The sequence below is a fragment of the Diadema antillarum genome, unplaced genomic scaffold (genome assembly GCF_040938485.1).
Source record: "Diadema antillarum isolate AM-2024a unplaced genomic scaffold, OU_Dant_1.0 seq00001605_RagTag, whole genome shotgun sequence".
Lineage (NCBI taxonomy): Eukaryota > Metazoa > Echinodermata > Echinoidea > Diadematoida > Diadematidae > Diadema > Diadema antillarum.
In genome coordinates, this window is record NW_027272318.1 from 320,731 (window position 1) to 340,160 (window position 19,430).

Here is a 19,430-nt window from a genome sequence, read left to right on the forward strand (position 1 = left end):
GGCGATTCTAATAAAATGTGGGCCCCATCCACCTTTTATTAGGATTGCTTTGTATTGGATATCTCAACCATTTCAAAACCAATTTTCATCAAATAAAGTTTGAATTCCTCTTAGAATTATATTCATGCCCTTTCATATTTCATAAGAAATTTCTGACTATCGCAAAAAATCATCAAAAAACGTTGGAAACTTCAAGTTTCATCTCAACCAAAACTGTACCACCCCTTTATGTGAATTAATTAATGCTGTGTGTGATCAGAGTCTGTGGTTTCATGGCAAAGAATATGAAACAGAATTAGTGGTAGGAAAAGTAATAACAACAAGAACGATTGACATAACACCTATGATAATCATGAAAGTATAATGATGGCAATACAATAGTACATTTAACAATACAAATAATAAGTTATATCAATAATGATAATGATGATAATAATGACAAGGATTATTACTACTGCAGTTATGATAATCATAACTGTGGTGACTACAATGATATCCTTTTAAGTAAAAGAATATAAAACATTTTTATAATGAAATATGATAGCATCAAAAGTAGCAGAAGCACTTAGATGGGATGAGTAGCAGCGTTTGTATAGAAATAGCACATAGAGTAACAATGGGTCTGACATATTGTGACTTTATCAATATTTTATTGTACGATATTTCCCTCTGGTGTATGTGATTGTAGTTATGAAATACCATGGAGGTGATCCTTGGAAACAGAAAAATAAAATAGATTGATATCATCGCAGTTTAAATGAATGCCATTGTTCAGTGTCCTACTAAGTATATGGGGATAACCAACAGATTTCAGTATTTTTCAATATTGTACAGTTAGCATTTTACTTCGATGATAAATTGCATTCCCCATTTCTGAAGCGTACTTTGAGTTTGAGAAATCGTTTTTAATCTTGATCAGTCGCTGGATAGTACTATATTGTTCTAATGAGCTACATTCCTGCTCTTTTAGTGAAGTTCGCACGTTGAGAGCCGTCGTACATCTTGTTATGAATCGATGGATGACTGGTCGTGAGTAAGCCGTGTAGGTCTTCACTTCTTGACACGGATCTCTGGCCAACTCGAGGGAGAATGGAAATCAAGTTAGACATACGACAGCTAGCGAGCTTGGGCGCGCACTTCACTTTCACTATGATGTAGGGGAAGCGTTCACACAACTGTGTGGGCGGGGTGACAGCGGTTACTAGGACAATCTCGTGCGCTGATTGGTAGACTGTTTGCGAGGCTCACGTACTTTCGAGCAATCGCGAACTCTGATTGTTTTCCACAGTAGTGTAGTCGTACGTAGAACGACAAGCACGTCGGGGTTATGAAGCCCGTTATATTTACGGTGATTCCTAACATTGACGTTTGCACAGAACACGATCACGCCAATTACTGAGGATTACTGCTGGTGTTATACAGTAAGACGAGTCTTTGATTGTGGGGATTAGTCAGTACGTATTCATTTGCCGGGATCATACACGATGCAGTGGTACACCATTGGCAACAGGTAGCAACATTCTGAGAGTTCTTGTGATTACACTCTCTCCACATAACGGCATTTTGGCCACTCTCCGCATTGATCCTTCTCATGGTTGTGAGCTATACCAGATTATGAAGATGCGTGCAGGACACATTATCAAGGGCGTGTTGGTCCGCCTGTTGCTTAGTGCCCACGCCGCGTTGTGCGTGTGGCGGGTTGTTGCGGCAACCGGCGATTGGCGATACTGGGGTTTGTTGCTGGCTCAACTGCTCGTGCTGCTGGAAGCATTTATTACACTGAGCATGAAACAAGGAACGGAGTGGAAATGGTGAGTAATACTCCATATCACAAAACCTTGTTTTACGAATCGAGGTTTTCCCTTTTTAAGCAAAATGTACCTCATGTAACTACTCAGTACACACAAGTGTATCTTTTAGCGTTTGTTTATTGGGAGGACATATTTAACTCATTAAAAAAAATACGCTGTCTATTAATGATTGCTTTTCTTTCACTATTAATATGCCTCATGTCATAATTTTATTTAATTTCTAACCACAGAGCCCAAGTTTACACATGTGTTTTTCTGCAAGACCGTATGTTGGCATAATCAATGTTCATATTTCAAGTATTGTCGAAACTCTTATCGATAGCTTTCTTCAGGTAGGGTTGAAAAGTGAATTAGAAAGTTAGACATTTTTGTCTATGACACCATTTCTTTGAAATTTCTTGAAACGTTGACATTCTGAAATAAACCGACCGACATGGATGGTGTTGATTGCCTGAAACACAGTTAAAAGATAAAGACACTTTCCCCTGCATGCCTTGTGTGTACCGAATGAGTCCGGCGTAACGGATGTAAAGGAAATTGCTCACACAGTACAGCGGAACCAAGAAGCAACCTGCGAAATCGTTTCTCTGTGATCGCTGCAGGTGGGTCTTCAGCTGTCTACAAAGATGTGTTGAGCCAAGACATGCGATAATCACACAGTGTAAATGATACACTCCTGCATCCTGTCCAAACACCTGTTGAATGCATGGCCGCACCAACTCATGTACACCAAGGAGCGGTTGTGGTTCTGTGGCTAAGTCCGCAAACTCTCAATCTTCAAGTCCCGGGTTCAAGTCCCTTGCCAGCTCTTGTAGTGTTTTCAAGAAATCACATTACCTACCTTAACTAGTCCTTCGGAGGGAACCTGAAATCACCTTTTGATTACCCTATCAGCATTGACCGTACACGAGTTATCATTATAACCATGATTACGATAATACAGAAAACTGCTTCTTAAATCCGTCTTGCTTTCGATGTGTATCAAAATAATGGTATAATCATATAAGAAAAGTACAGCAAATGGCTGCATTTGTACTCATCAGGCTAAGTACAAATCAAAAACTCCTACTGCTGAGATAAGAAATGAATGGAATGCCGGGATAGAAAGGAAGAGTGACCCGACTATATCACAGGAAACAGTGATACATGTTAACCGCTCTCGCGAGAAACAACGTGTCCACCAATGCGAGCTGATACCGTTCGATAAGAACAGGTCATTTGCTATCACCTAATAACACGCCAACATGAATGTGGTGACATAATGTAGCTGTCCGTAATAGACCTGCAAAATGCATCGAAATAACAGACTGCTTGATTGGTGAAAAGTTGTCATACTTGCCTTTCAGTATATATTACAATGAGTTGGCGCTTCAAATTCCGTACCTGATACTTGAAAAAAAAATCCCAAAAACCTAAACAAAAACAGGATCTCAACAACTGAGTCACGCGCATAAACGACTGAACCAATGTTTTACAGCTATCGCATATTTATTAGAATACAAATCATATGATATATAGAATTTGATGTTTTCATCAAATTCACAAATTTAGATGACAGGGGAGTGACTTAAGGCGAAACACATCGCGTACTTCCTACAAGAGATGTATACATCTGATTGATGTGACTCAAAAAGTGCAATCGGTCAAAACAAAGGTGGAGAAGAACCTTAAAATAGACCTGTTACAAGGGGACAGACTTTAAGCCACGAGTGACACTTCGGGGTCTCAGGTTTCACCGAATTACCCCCTCTCAAGAATCCGCAAACACCAAGTCGTGTGATAATGTATGGTGGCGCCTTGGATCTATTCATGTTTCATCGCCGATGAATCACAGAAACACATCCCCGCAAAGAGACGCCATGCAGGTGCTCGTTTGCTGTATGAAGGTGAACGAAGAGTGGACTCTCACGCACCTTCCATGAAAACACAGCTCTATGGTTAACGGATTACCTGTCTGAGGACCACTATGTTAAAATGCCGTTAACATACTGTAGAAACAGGTTGCCGCTCATACCGACAGGGTTAAGTGAAGAGCTCCTCTGTTGGATAACCGCTCAATTTTCCACAATTACACCTGTAAATTGCAAATAGCACAGTGAGTATTGTGTTCAAATTCACACTGAAACTGTCCGCAGTCGATTACAGATGAAACGGTTTCTTAAATCTCGGCGGCTTCCTATCTGTCTAATCGTCTCCTACTTCTCTTCGAAAGAAAAAAAAAAACTAGTTCTTTGTCCATTTTGCTTGCAAGAAATAAAAAGTACTATATTGATCACCTTCTATTGATGAAAACAGGATTTTTTTTTCCCCTGTGGGTATCACCCAACATATAGTGGCTCTAAATAGAAAATACCGGATAACCGCTATCTACACTACTAACGATCTTGCCCTAGCCTGGTTTGCCCTCGATAACAACAAGAATGACTCTTAACGATAGATTCCATCAGGTACTGTATGTATTACGTATAATAGGAACACATGAACTGGTTAGCCTAGTTCTTGATCCTCAAGGAATAAAAAAAGTCAATAAGTTTGAGCAAATTAAAGAAGCATAGGAGACCTAACTTTGTCTCCACACGATCTAAGCTCGCAAAAGTTGTACCATACCGCACGGAGAGGCGGCAACCAAAAGACCCCTTGTTATTCCGTTGTCATCGGTCATCGCCTGGTGAGTCATAAGGTGACAAAATGACAGCGATAAACGTCCATCATTGTCGAGATCAAATGAAGACTATGACAGCGATAGGAAAAAGAGAAAAATAAAAGTGACCTGGTAAGCTGCAATCCCAGTGCGATTGATAAGTGTTGCGTGTTGACAATCCTTTGTATTTGTTCAGAGAGAGTTTTGCACAAAGAGAGAATGACCAAAAGAGAATTATTGAACTAAAAGTTTTGATGCTTAATAAAATAAGATGAGATTTTGCTGGCACACAAAGATTCACTCATTTGTGAAATATGTATTGCATTCTGCGAAAGCAGTTGTATTAAAGAAAAAATTAGCTATAAGGGTTCTTCTTTTTGGGGTTGGGGTAGGGGTGTGTTGGCTGGAGGTTTGAATATATCCTGTGATATTTCTTACTATAGTTCGTAAAATTATCCTGGTACTTTCTATCGTCAGATCGTAACGAATGCTATATCAAATCGGTATTATATGAATTTAAAATGGATTACATACATTTGTAACAAAATGAATGCGCAGGGCTGCAATGTGCAGACTTTCCGCGATGAAATGAACACTTGAGTTAATGAGTACATGACGCTCATGTATCGGGCGAATAGCTAATCCTGGCTTGTCATACACCCGAAGTCTAATCAGCTCACATAGCCGCAAAAGTCAATGGCACTTAATTCTTGCAAAGTAGCTTCATTACGTGATATTGTTATTTAGAGCCTGGTGTAATGTGCCAAATGCTTTCTTGATATCCACCAATAATGCTTTGAACTATAAAACGTCTTCTTCTAACAATTTGATAGGACTTCAATTCAGTTGAGGTGCAGATATGAAATATAATTATCATCCTAGTTGTGCAATTTTTTCCATGATGTCGGAATCCTTGCTAAAAAAACAACAACCCAGAAATGCATGCAAGGATTAGAAGATTGCATGTCTGACATTTCATTAGATGCGTACATTGAAATGAAGTACTTTGAGTCTAGCGCGAACCTTAAACAATCATTGTACGGTCGCATAAGATTTAAATTGATGGAAGATTTTAAAAGTAGGCAGACAATCTACACCGAAACTGATCTACTTTCGAACTCATATTGGGGTGCTCTACTGCAGAGTTGTTTTGTTTGTTTGTTTGTTTGGTTTTTTTTTTTGCGTGTGTGAATGTGTGTGTCTGGGGTCGTCAGGCATGTAATAATAATAATGATAAAAAAGACGGCTACGTTTGGAGGTATTAACATTTCTAACCGGTTCTGAGGCAGTTATCCCCTGCAAATCACGGGCTTTAAGTTTTCTCTCGACGGGCTCAGTAATTTTTCTAAGAATCGTCTGTATTATGAGAGCTCAGCCGGGGATGGCATGTTAGTCTGAGATATGGCTTGTCCGGATTAAGGCCCATTGGTCTAGCGGGATTTCCCGACCCCTGTGCGACCCGCTGATCAGCAACACGACGGCATCGACCGGTGTGTATCGCTCCACTTTCTCTGTCGGGTTGCTAAGGGGAACGCAAAGAAGACGGATGGTGAGGTAGCTTGAGCTAAAAGACCTATAATGTTTAGGACAAGCGAGAGAAAATGTTACAAGACGAGACATTGGGGAGCTGTTGCCTTTGACTGCAAAGGGGAGATAACTTGGCTTTGCAGGTAGCATGTTCTCGGATTTGTTAATCTGTAGATTTGCGAATGTCTAGAAAACGAAAAATGACTGATATTGTGATTCTTGGGAGCCCCAACTGTTTAAGTGTGGAGAAATTGGTGAAAATATAATTCTATTTGATTTTTTTTTTGCCAATTCACACATATACATATGGAAAATAAGCACGCGGCATTAAAATACAGATCTAGTCAAAAAATTATATTCATTTGAATCGGATTTGAATAAAATGAAAGCATTTTATTAAACCAAAGTTAATCTTTCATGAGGGTAACATGATAGATAGAAACGATATTGTTCCTGAATCACAATTCTTGCCTTACATTATTTTTTTTTATTCATTCATTCCTTTCACTGATTATGCAAACGAGTTCATGTATCTAAAAAATCACTGTATATGAATATCTTATTGTTTTCTGTTTTAAAATTATTTCTTTTAAGATTTAGCCCATGTTTAAACAAAAGAGCTGCAAGGAATTGAAAAATCAACAAATGTTTGAACGAAACGCGGAATGTTGTAGCTCTAGAATTGGAATATCGTATGTACCAGGTCTATTTCAGACGAAGCTTCTTCTGCAGGTCGTTGATACCTTCATTTGCTTGATTCGACCTTACCTGATTTTTCTCTGTCAGGCTATTTTTAGGGGGAAGGTTAATTGACGAACTGTGTAAGGAATGGAATGAGACGAGCGCTAACGAAATTACCTCGAACTTCAACTGTGACACTTGAGCTAGTCTGTAAAATCTAGTCCCTTGTTTTTCCTATTTACAGAATTTTTACACTGAGGGATTTTCGTTATATTTTTCTTTTGTGATTCATGGTTTTGATTTATAATTCTTTCACGTACCTGGTTTGTAGTTATGGCTCTTATGTCATAGCGCGCGAGTTTGAACCAATTTGCATTATATGTTGCTATGTAGGACAAGGCCAACATACTTTCTTGCTTTTAAGATTTTTTTGTTTTGTTTTCTGGTTACTTAAACATTTTGAAACTCCCTTATTAAAGATTTCATGTTCGCAGGTGATATGATAATACACAAAATTTTAGTAAAATTTTGTACAAAACAAAATTATGGGGAAAATGCAACAAATGTGATGTATACTTAAAAACAAATCATGTCTTGTAACAAAGTGCTATCCCAGGATCATTCATTCATTTTACCGATGATAGGCCCTAACAAAATCGTTTTGAGTGAGATTTTTTTAAAATACTTTAAACTGATGATTAAGTGATGTTTGGTACTGTATTCACTAATATTCATAAGGTAATGATTCAATCTTTTTTTTTTGGCTCCTATAAGAGTAAACTTGGTGACATATGGTTGGCCTTCATTTGATGTTAACTTTTTATTACACACCTGGCGTGATCAACTATAATTGATAAGCGTGTATGAATTCGACAACTGTTTCGGCAACTGAATAACACGTTACATCGGATGCAGGTGATGATACTGCCATAGATAATGCCGATGTTCACGCACTACACGCACATTGAGCTCAACACATAATATATAGCAGTGTGTGTCACACGTGTTGCACGGCTGTAACCGTAGCTCCTGTCGCCCTTGTAGCCGTGTTAATGAGTAAATTGACGAAGTCATTACGGAAGAGGGTTCGTGTGAGGCGGGAAAAAAGAGGGATGGGTTGCGCTGATAGGTGTGGTGGAATCGTGACCTGGGATTGACGAGATTTTTTGATTCACTGTCCTATTTATCATCCCGAGTTGATGACATTCATTGCATTCCTCTCAAAATGTTTTTACCCCTCATTTTTTTAAAATATATATAGTTTACCTGACAGGGAGGGAAAGTCCCTCGAGACCTACGGGTCATCGCATATTGATATTTCCTATTGAGTTAGAGGAGAGGTGAGACGCGTGAAGGCTGATGTTTCTTTTGGTGAGATGTGTGAGAGCGTTTCTGTGTTGGCCATATGAAATGCTTTTGTACCCATGTCTACGTTAGTGCAAATACATGTATTATTTCCTCGTGTGCCTGAAAAGTAGTTATTGTAACCAGTTTCGATAGACGAGACCAAAGTACTGCGTCGAGACTTCAGGGAGTTTCGAATGTTTCAACTTTAATGTTTCAGTCAGTTGATGCGAGTAAAGTTAAGTTCCTTCAAGTAGTTTAAACCTTTTTTTGCGAACTTTTTGTTAAAATTTGCATCCTATTCAATTTGCATTCAGCAGTTGTTGCTAGCCACGGAATTGTAAATAATAGTACAGCTTTCCTCAGGACAATTACAAAAAAGCAGAGTCTTACTCTCAAGTTGTGTACGTGAACACATTCAGAAACTCTTTTTAACAGTTAACTGAAAATGTATGTCCTCTTTACATCTATCAGAATCCTCGAAATTAAGTTCTTGCTTGTTTGACGTCACAAAGGAGAACACGTGTTAACCCACATCAATTTCTGAAGACCAAGATCCTGTGGCTTGGTGTTGTACCTGTTTGTTTGTTTGGTGTTCGTTTTACTTTTCTGCATGTGGCTTTTTTTTACGGGATACGACTCCTGACTCCCAATCGGAGTACCCGAGTTCGATTCCCGCCCAGTGCTTACGTCCTTGGACAAAATGTTTTACCCACCATGTCCCTCTCGACCCAGGTGTAGGCCTAACGATGGGTACCTGGCAACGCTATAGGGTAATAATAATGGCAGGGCCCTCTGGTAGAGCAGTGGGATGAATAAGACATTATTATCATACTAATTCATCGATCAACAGCATTCGTTTACAACATCATTGTGCACAGAGAAATGACCTAGCTGCCAACCGATGCCATCATTACCTCAGCTAATTTACATAAGTCTGATTGAGACCAATATCAAAATTAAGTTTAAACATATAAAACTTAAAAATTTTGTGGCGATCTTATCCTAGGTCCGATTTTTATGAACTTCTAACGTTCCGATAATTATTATTCCATTCATCAAGGTCAACCGGAATATGGCATGACAATGTACTTCGATGTTATTTTACCCCCAATAGAAGTGGGTTGTGTTTTAGCAATAACTGGCAGAACCACAATCATCAATGAAGCCGACAGGAAAATGTTATCATTATCTATTCGAATGCAAGTGAAGATAACTTCAATTATGCTACGCATACCTGATGAGCATATCGTCACTTCAAGCATGTAACCAGACCTCATCAAACTATCGCTTCTTGTACCATATCTCCCAGATTGCTTGTGACATAGAAATGAAAACATTCAGGATTTTACATTGTAATGATGAAAGACAGCACGCCCTTAACTTCTCTGTATGAAGCATGAGTCGATTGCCAAAGATTTAAAACAATCTATAGACCGACACTCGCGCACATTGTCAAACGTTGTGACACATCTATTTTTTTTTCAGCTGGAATAAACCCTTACAGCTCAGACTGTAAAAAGTTGTATATATGCTCTCTCTTGTCTTCTTATATGGTGGATTAAAAAAACAAACACACACAACATTAACAACAGATATTCGGGTAAACCAACTTTACTTGAGCCGCCTTCTTCCTTGCATCGAACTCTGGTGGTAACGCGTGACTACCAAAGGCATATTATGCACTGATGCCTCCACCCTGCTTGACGAGCCGTAGCGTCAGAGGTTTCCAGTTCGTAAAGGAGGCACAAATTAAAGCTGGGGAAAAAAAAATCAAAATAACTTAAAGAGATATCTATCAGGGAAAATAATATGCACTTCCGTGACGCCCTCTTCGGCGGAAAATGACACCTTCCTCCCGGCGCTTCCTGTAAAGAAAGTCTCCTGTTTCCATGCATCCCAACATCGATGAGTGGTGCGGAAATAACGGACTTTGATTCATCGGGGACAGAAAATGTCGCAGGTGAAAACGAGAAGCGAGTCCCGCCATTTTGGGACAGAAGAAATCACTGCGTGGGAAGTTCAACGTGGCACCATCACCCCTGCATGTTATAAGACACAAAGGATGGGGGAGGGGGAAGGATGGGGGAGGGGAAGGATGGGGGAGGGGGAAGGGATGGAAAGGGAGGAGGGAAAACAGACATGAAGAGATGAGGAAGAGTGTGAACGAATGTTGTGGTCACATGAAGGGGTATGAAGGAAAGCAGAAGTCGGCCTATTGCATACAAAGATCAATACCTGGCGAACGAATGCTTGAACAACACTATCAAGTTATATTTTGTCCTTGCCATAAAACGGTGTTTAAGAAGCGAATCAACTCTAGCTGAATATCGACGGAGCAAGAAGACCACCAAACGTCACTCAGAATGCAAATAAAAGATGATTTTATCATTGCAGTAGACTTTGATTTCATTATTTTAAAAAGTGTCCGGTTGTGTCACGGACGATTTTCCCCTAGTTAAAATGTCATCTGCACTTATTTTGGCCAATCAAAAAAAAAAAAAAATGTATTGTGACATTATGCAATGGACCCTAACTGATGCACAACGCCCGTTCTTTTATGGAACTATATTGGTTTACACAGACTTATATTTACGTTTTGGGGAATAAACTGCCAAGGTTTGAGGAATGGTAATACGGGAAAGGTTCAACTTTACCAAACAGATGTGGAAGGCATTTATCCTACCAACCTTGGCAGCCGGATTCATATTACGATGCAGACTCGTATAATCTCACCAAACCACTTCCTTAGATAACAAGAATGCAGGGGAAACTCATAGGCAAAATGTGGATATGCTTGATACCAGATGGAACCGGTAACCATCTCATCCCGGAACACGCCTATCCGAATGTTCCTCCCACTGCGGCCACACTTTCCTCCCCTAGTAGATTCGTGACCTCCACACTGTATATTTCTGTGTGCTCGTTCCAGCAATCTATATTGTTCAGATTGCTGCTTTCGTGACAGCGTTGGAGGCGCCCTATATTCTACTCGTCAAAAAACAAACAAACAAACCAGCATTTGACATTCGCGCGAGACGGGTTCATGGAATACCACAGGATGTTAGAAAAACCTGTTTTACGAAACAGAATGTGAAACCGAATTCACGTTCACGAAACAAAGCTGAAAGCAACATTATTCATATTTCAAATTCCTTTAATTTAGTTGCTTTGCGATTCAAAGTACTTTTATAACTTCAATTATCAGTTGCTACTAGCATTTTCATTCTGTCGAGTGAATATGTCATTTCTGTCATTGTTGCTTCTACAACTTGTCATGTAGTGTGGCGCTTTCTGTTATTCATTTAGATCTTAATTTTTACTCTGTATGATAAATATCACAGAAGTGCCAAGATTCGGTCTACGAATGGTGTCAAGGATCACGTTCAACAGAACCGAACACCTTTCTGGTCCGTATCACTAAGTTGAATCGTGTTACCCAAGATCTCTCCCTCCGCTGAGAATTGGGCGCCACCACTGGTGACGTCAGATGACGTTCCAGTCAGGTAGCAGGTGATACGTGTAACTAACAGGAAAGGAGTCTTCCCGCTTGACTCCGCCTCTACGAGGCATCAGAACGCTATATACCATGGCAACGCTGTGTTAAACTCCGCCCATACAGCACAACGTACATTGAGGTTATTATTATATACAGAGAGACTGAGCTGAGTGAAACATTGTATGATCATATATCTATCCATAAGAAAGATCATTTCTCGAAATTAAACATCATGGACAAAAGTTTGAGGAAATTCATACAAAACTCGACAATACAACTGATTGACAAATTGCCCTACATCGACGTAAAGAAGCACTGAATTTATCAAATCCATTGATAAATTTGAAAAAAAAGACAAGTTTTACTAACTATAATTTGAATTCAAAGGTAAACAATTAGAGAAAAGGGATTTCCTCTGATCATCTCAATTGAAAGGAAAAAAAAGCAGCTGAAGTAATGTGATTGTGACTTGATTATGCGTTGTACTTCCCCTTTTTATTTCGCAGCTTTTTACAGTATTGTTTTATAAAATCACCAACATAATCTTAGTATCATAACAGTAAAAAAAAAAACAAACTATTCCGTCTGTTTCCAGGATGGAAACTAATCTTCCCAAATTCACGGATGGCACGACCTCGCAAAAGAAGACGACTTCAAGGCAGTTACTTGAGGCAATATGGTTTATTAATCAAATGAAAAGCAACAAGTGCATTCCTCAGTGAACAACCGACATTGACTCTGGGTAAGATATCGAAATCTCAGATCGCCGTGTCCGCTGGGGGTAAGAAAACACCGCAAAAAGAACTCAACAGCGAAGGTCGCAAATTTGATATCGTTTATCGTATTTCGGGATTACAGTGCGCCTGATATATCTGCGATTCTGATCTCGGGAATTGACTTCGTTTCCGATCATCTTACGAAGATTAACGAAAAGTTAATGTTTCTGTGATTGGAGTACGAATGAGTGAATAACTGGTGTGGTGTTTTTTTCTTCAATGTTGCGATGGAAGCGGGGTAATGACAGTTTGTGCTATTTTGCTCAGTTTCGTCTCCTTTTACATAGAAATCGTGCAGCTTGAGAACTCTTCATTTACATCCCGGATATATTCAACCCCCTCCCCCTGTCATTTATAGTAGTTTTCCCCTAGAGGCTGCAGTGCATCAACTGACTTAATACTGAAAATGTGGCGATGTTGACATTTTCGAAAATTTTATCTTAATCTCACTGGTTTGGATGTTCCCGCGTGAAGTAAGCAGGAAGCAAGCTGTATCTAGTTTGGTGAGAAGGCGTGTGTCACTATCGATAGGAGGACATCACATGTTATACGAACACTCATTCACGCGTCTCTTTGCTTGCGTCTTCAATATTTTGATACCAGATTAAAACAAACAAACAAACAAACAAACATTCACACACACACACACACACACACACACACACATACACTAAGAGTGTCATGTGAAAATCTCTCGGGCAGTTACTTGTCTCTAAAAGTTAGTGTAAAAGGTTAGCCAGATCAGCTCTCATTTCTAAGGCAAGAATAGAGCTCGTGACAGAATGTACTGAAGGGAATCAGGGGTGTGTGCCAACACTGTAGGGAAAAGGTCCACATAGACAAATTATCTGCTCTCCATACGACATCAAGTATCTGAAAGCGAAAGCAATGATTCTTGACAACTTATACACAGGCTATTCGAAGGCAGAAGCCACTTTTTCAGTTTTCTTCTTCCCTCTACCAGATTTTATCAACTTTGCCGAGAGGTGGAATTTACTTTATCTCTATCTCAAACCTCAGCTGAGATCATAATCATTATTGTCCATTGATTTTAGACATGGGAAAATTGAATGTGTCTATTGACTTTCATTGCTGATTGATATAGTGGTCATTATCATAGTAGCATGAATGATCTTTGCTCATTTTCAGCGATCTTGTTCCTCGAAGTTTTGCGGATTAAGGCTACCTTAGGCTGCCAAGAGGAAGACTGTTATCTCGCTATGTTCGTTATCTCTCGTCCCAAATGTATATAAGTATTATAATCCGATAATCTGGCCAGACATGTCGAAAATATCGTACCGAGTTTCTCAGAGGAAAGCCTGTCTTTTCTGTAGTTTGCTCCAAATTGGTTTGTATAGAAACCGAATGGCCGCATGCATTGGAGATGTGGTGGTTGACATCTTCGGCTTCTTAATCTTCCTCTGATCTATTTAATGGTAAGATTTTAAATGAAAACATTCTCATCCCTAGCAAAAACAAACAAAACACAAACAGATAAAGTATCATCGTCCCATCTGCTGTCATCTTACCTTGAAGAAACTGCTTCTTTGTTATTTATCTATTGATTTATTTATCTATCTACGTATTCATTTTAATTATTCAATTTAGTTTATTTGTTATCGTTTCCATTAAACAAATGATTCCAAGTTGCTTCAAAGATAAGTTTTGGCAATACGTGTGCTATGTCTTTCATCATTTTACTCAAAAGTCCTTCCTTTATCACTCTTTTACTCATTATAAGCCGAGATTGTAGAATTAACAAAAATCTGAGCGTTGTATGAAATATTGACTTAAAAAGATCAAAAGGAATATAATATTATGTTCAATTTTTGAGGAGGAAATCAAGATAGAATTCTTGCTTAAAGCCATACATCGGGAAGTCACATTCCCAGCGGAAATTATGATTTCAAACAGGGGGATGCAGATTTAAAATCCCGTATCAAGATTCTTCATCGGGAACTCTTTTTACATCATAAACAACAAGAACAACGACAACAACAAGAAGTTACATTCCCTGCGGGAATGTGGGCTTCAATAGGTTCCACTGGAAGGTATAGGAACAATGTGGTGACGGACGCGTGTTTGACAACCACTTGGCAGAAATCTCACCGGGAAGGGAGTGGGTCCTGTTTATGGTGTGAATCATCGGTCGAATTCAAGTCAACGTCGCGCTCTGGTGGTGATGGTCGTCTGCGCGGGGAACGTTTCCCTTGATCTTCTCCGGACTTTGGCGGGAAATGCAAGCACGCGCAAGGAGATGAGTGAGGGACGTATAGAGAGCAGAATTTTCATATTCCGGCTGCTTTGCGGGTGGAGCTCGATTCTCCCCTAACCCAAGATGCATCACTCTCATGAGGCGAAGAAATCCCGGAGACTTGGGGATGATGTGCGTATGTGGGTCAAAGAGTTAGGGCACTATAATTTTCCCCTCAGCTAGTTTGAATTCTGTCAGTATCTCACATTCGTCAGCTTTTTTTAATCACCATTCTGCAGCATGTAAGATTGGAAACTGGGCTTTGCCTCGCATCAAACGTAATCAAAGAATTTAAGTGAACAGAAATTGAGTCCAAGAAAGAGTCTCCATGAGGGAACCCGTAATTCTGTTACAATATTACAAGGTTCAGTTCTACATGAAAGTCAGTTGAAAGTAAAATTAACTTGTCAGTAACATCAACTACAACAAAAACAGATCCCATTTAGGTATGCCTATACTTTCTACATTACAAAATACATGCAATCGTTAACTATTATCCTTGTTGGTTATATAAACATACGTATATAGAGCACATATGACAATAAATTGGAAAGTCGTGCAGAAATTTTCTCCAGGTCTCCGTGTTTTGAGCACAAATATTTTAACGATGATGATGAAACCGATGAGATAGCAGCTGCACAAATATCCCGCACGATTTTAGGAAATTGACTTCTATCATGGATGTTTTGTTTGATCATTTTGATATGATCCCGTTGGTAATTGAATTAACTATTTCGTTAGTCTTCAAAAAAAAAAGCAGAAGGGATACGCCCACTTCTGTTTCAGCGAAGCAAATCATGGAAGGAAGCCCATTAAGGCCAATTAACTAATTTGAAGACACCACTTATCAATAGTCGGTCATCGTTTTTATTTGGTAAGCGGTTGCATTCCGGAAAATATGATAATAGGCAGATGACGTGTAAGGCAACAAACATTGAGCGTTTTTGCCATTCTATGAAAAAGTCTTGTTCGTAATTGGCAATCATACCTCATGAACCGGCAAAATATGATACATTCTAATTAATTATTTCTAGTGAGTCATTTTTTTTTAGTTTAATTTCTACAACCGAATCAAAACAATCCGATATGAATAACAACTGGCCTAAAGATAAAAGATACTTTATTTTTACACTACCTTATCAAACACTATAAATGAATGATAAAATTGTAGTAAGAGGATATAATCATCACCCACAAATGGTTTATGGGAGTTGACGGGTTAACGACGTGAGCCAATGCAGGGATCTGTCAACGAAGCCGACGCGATCTCCATCCAGCGATGGGCTATCACCTTCAAACAGTCTTGTTTGCATCTCTCCCGCCTTCAAGAAAACCACACAAACAAAACGATCGCACCCAGTCAGCAACGTTTTGAGGAGTCGAAGTTAGGAAAAGAACAGAAAAAAGAGATCCGAAGAGAAAAATAAAACCTAATTACAGGAAAAGGATTTCGTTCCTTTGAAGGTTTGCGTTGGCAACGTGTTTTACAAGGCTGGAGAGAAGTGTGCATGTATGACCAGGAGCGCCATGACTTGTGTTTAGAAGAGCTTTTAGGAGAATTTAGTCACTACCTCAGTTTTCTGATACCCTCCCGGTATATCTTAAAACCTTTCGAGCTACTTGGAAACAAAATTGCTCATAACGCTTTGCCTGAGCTAAGGGGAGCCTGATTTTGATAGCACAAATTTTGAGGACTTTTCAGCCTCCCTTGACATTATGCACTCGATTTGTTTTGATTTTTGTTTTCCAAACTGACAACCCTCTTTAGTCAGTTCTGCCATTCGAGCTCGACGATTTTTGTAGAATTCGAATAACGTGTGTCCTTTTGTTAAGATGACAATACGGGTGATTTTTAACCTTGCCGCTCAGTTGGGTGCACGGAGTAGAGAACTGGCGATTCCCAGTCAAGCTCCCAGTTGGCGAAGTCGTGATCCGCCGCGAGACATTACGCGGCTCTTTCGTCTTGGAAAGGAGAAGAATTAATGATGCCACGAGGATGTGGCAACATTTTTAGAGATTGAGAGTGAGTTTGCAATTATCAAGGGATGCCCTTTTTGTGCGTGTGTGTATGTTTGTTTCTGATTGTGTGCGTACCTTTGGTGTCTGTAAGAATCTTTGCGACTTTGGACATGTTCGGCATTTAGGGCATGGTTTAAAATACTTACATGGAAAAGAACATTGCTTCTGAAAGATACGACAAAGTTGTTGGTTGTCGAACATTCTCGTCACGTCGTCACAAACCCATCCTGGCACAGGGAACGGTAGTTGTCCATGTTAGTGGTTGTTTAGCGGGTTAGCATGTTTGTGTGTGTGTGTGTGTGTGTGTGTGTGTGTGTGCGTGCGTTTGTGTGTGTGTGTTTTTATGCTTCGCATCGTTTTGTGATGCCTACCTATACAATTTGTGTTTAAATACAATTATGCGATATGACCGCACTCTCGCTGTCAGTACATAAGAGAGAATGTATCATCAGTGGTTGATTTCACTGTTCATCCATCTGAGAATAGTTCCTTTTTGTGGTACTTCCTTAAAGACATGGACTTACATTGTCAAGAGGAAGCCCATGTTCGTTATCTCTCGTCCCAAATAAAAGCTAGTATATAATCCGATAATCTGGCCAGAAATGTCGAAAATATCGTGCCGAGTTTATTCGAGGAAAGCCCATCTCTTCTGTAGTTTGTTCCAAATTGGTTTGTGTAGAAACTGAATGACCGCGTGTATACTGGAGGGGTGGTGGATACATCTTCGGCTTCTCCATCTTCCTCTGCGTTTCGATCTATTCAATGCAATTATCAAGGGATGCCCTTTTTGTGCGTGTGTGTATGTTTGTTTCTGATTGTGTGCGTACCTTTGGTGTCTGTAAGAATCTTTGCGACTTTGGACATGTTCGGCATTTAGGGCATGGTTTAAAATACTTACATGGAAAAGAACATTGCTTTTGAAAGATACGACAAAGTTGTTGGTTGTCGAACATTCTCGTCACGTCGTCACAAACCCATCCTGGCACAGGGAACGGTAGTTGTCCATGTTAGTGGTTGTTTAGCGGGTTAGCATGTTTGTGTGTGTGTGTGTGTGTGTGTGTGTGTGTGTGTGTGCGTGCGTTTGTGTGTGTGTGTTTTTATGCTTCGCATCGTTTTGTGATGCCTACCTATACAATTTGTGTTTAAATACAATTATGCGATATGACCGCACTCTCGCTGTCAGTACATAAGAGAGAATGTATCATCAGTGGTTGATTTCACTGTTCATCCATCTGAGAATAGTTCCTTTTTGTGGTACTTCCTTAAAGACATGGACTTTTTGATTTCTGAGCTGGCCGTTTGGTGGGTATCTTATTTTCGGGACATGACATTGCAAGTCTTTGAGATTCGATAAAATCGTTCATTCACCTCTGCAATGATTTTTTTTTTTTGCCTCACGACGTAGAATGTAACCATAATGGCAATGCACTCCTGTGCCGCTGTAAAAGAGTTCTATAAACATTTACGTTCCACGACTACTTCTATATTTAGTCCATACCCGAGCTTGACTTCGATTATTTTAAATTTCCACGCTTTCTGCCCAGAGAAAGGGAAGCCGTATGGTGGAGGAAACTTGATTGGACAAGGTTAGGTCCTATTTTACACTAAAGCTGACACGTAGATATGCTTTACATAATTCTTAAGGTTAAATGCTTCACCCTTTCTCTCGCTCTTTCAAGAAAAAGTCAAGATTTTCGCCACCCTGAACTTGTGAACTTTATGGCAGCTGTGGTTCTCCAAAGCTTATCGCTTTGTAAGATTTATTTTCACCAGCGTTTGATACAGCGTCACGTAGGTCTCATCGTGTTACGGGAAGTACTTAAACTCACATGACACATGCACAAACACTAACCACGCGAAGTAATCAAAATTCAATCTACTCTCACAATACGTTTGTGAATTCTTCTAACAGTTTCAGAAGTTATCGTGAGCAATGCTAAAAATAATTAGAACAGGTTGATCGAGCGTATAACTATCACAAAACCTATAACGCATCATAAAGATAAAGAAAAGAGAAAATGTAAGCGTGAAGCGATTCAATTCTTCTAACGCAATCATACACACGATAAAAACACCCCGAATACATACGATGACCTTGGGGGTAATGATTTCTCCTCTTCAGAAAATTAGAGTGGAAAAACAAAAAGATTACTATACTGTGAGACGCAATACACATTAACCGCACATGAGAACCTGGGATTTCTGCACCAAAGTCATTCTTTCCCGATGAACTTCTCTCAAAAGATCTCGAAGAATTACCTTGACACGTTTTTAGTTAAGCACCCCTCTCGCCAAACAATGAGATTACCTTTATAATACCGTTCTCTGAGATCTACAAACTGTATTTTATGGTAGAAGTTGAAGGCTACTGCCCTAAAAGTTGACTGAACTCGGCATTGGTCTTGAGTCTACTTTTATTTTATCTGATTTTCGTTGCCATTTGATAATTCTCCCATCCTCTCTGAGGTTATTTCTTGGGAAAGTGACGATTGCTTCCAAGCTTTGAGAAAAAAATCTTCATATTTCCCCTTCAATATTCTTCTCGCTTTGTCCAGTCGCTAGTCGTTATGACGTCATTATTTGTTCGCGGTTTTTGCGTCGTGGATAGAACGTTTGGACGACCACTGCGTGTGTGTTTTGTAAAGAAGGATGACGTCAGAACGGTTCCCCAATTTCTGAATAATCTCCAAGCATGTGAACTTTAACGAATTAGGCGTCAACATGTACTCGCCTGATACACTTTCAAAGTGTGGTGTTTTCCTCCTTGTCATTATGAGCAGGAGTTACCTACAAACCGACATATTTACGTATTCACCAATCATAGGCCTATCTGTGCATTTCTTGGTAGTAAGTACAAAGAAAAAAAAAAGAGAAAAAG

The 19,430-nt window shown here is 39.5% G+C and overlaps 1 protein-coding gene across 1 annotated transcript in view; it reads left to right on the plus strand.

Moving 5' to 3' along the window:
• Positions 1 to 1,614: 1,614 nt before the first annotated feature.
• Positions 1,615 to 19,430, plus strand: part of LOC139711033 (transmembrane protein 26-like) — a 33,142-nt gene continuing 15,326 nt past the window's right edge. The window contains exon 1 of the mRNA XM_071622956.1: positions 1,615 to 1,811. Coding sequence (XP_071479057.1) covers positions 1,615 to 1,811 — 197 coding nt within the window. The remainder of the gene's footprint in view (positions 1,812 to 19,430) is intronic.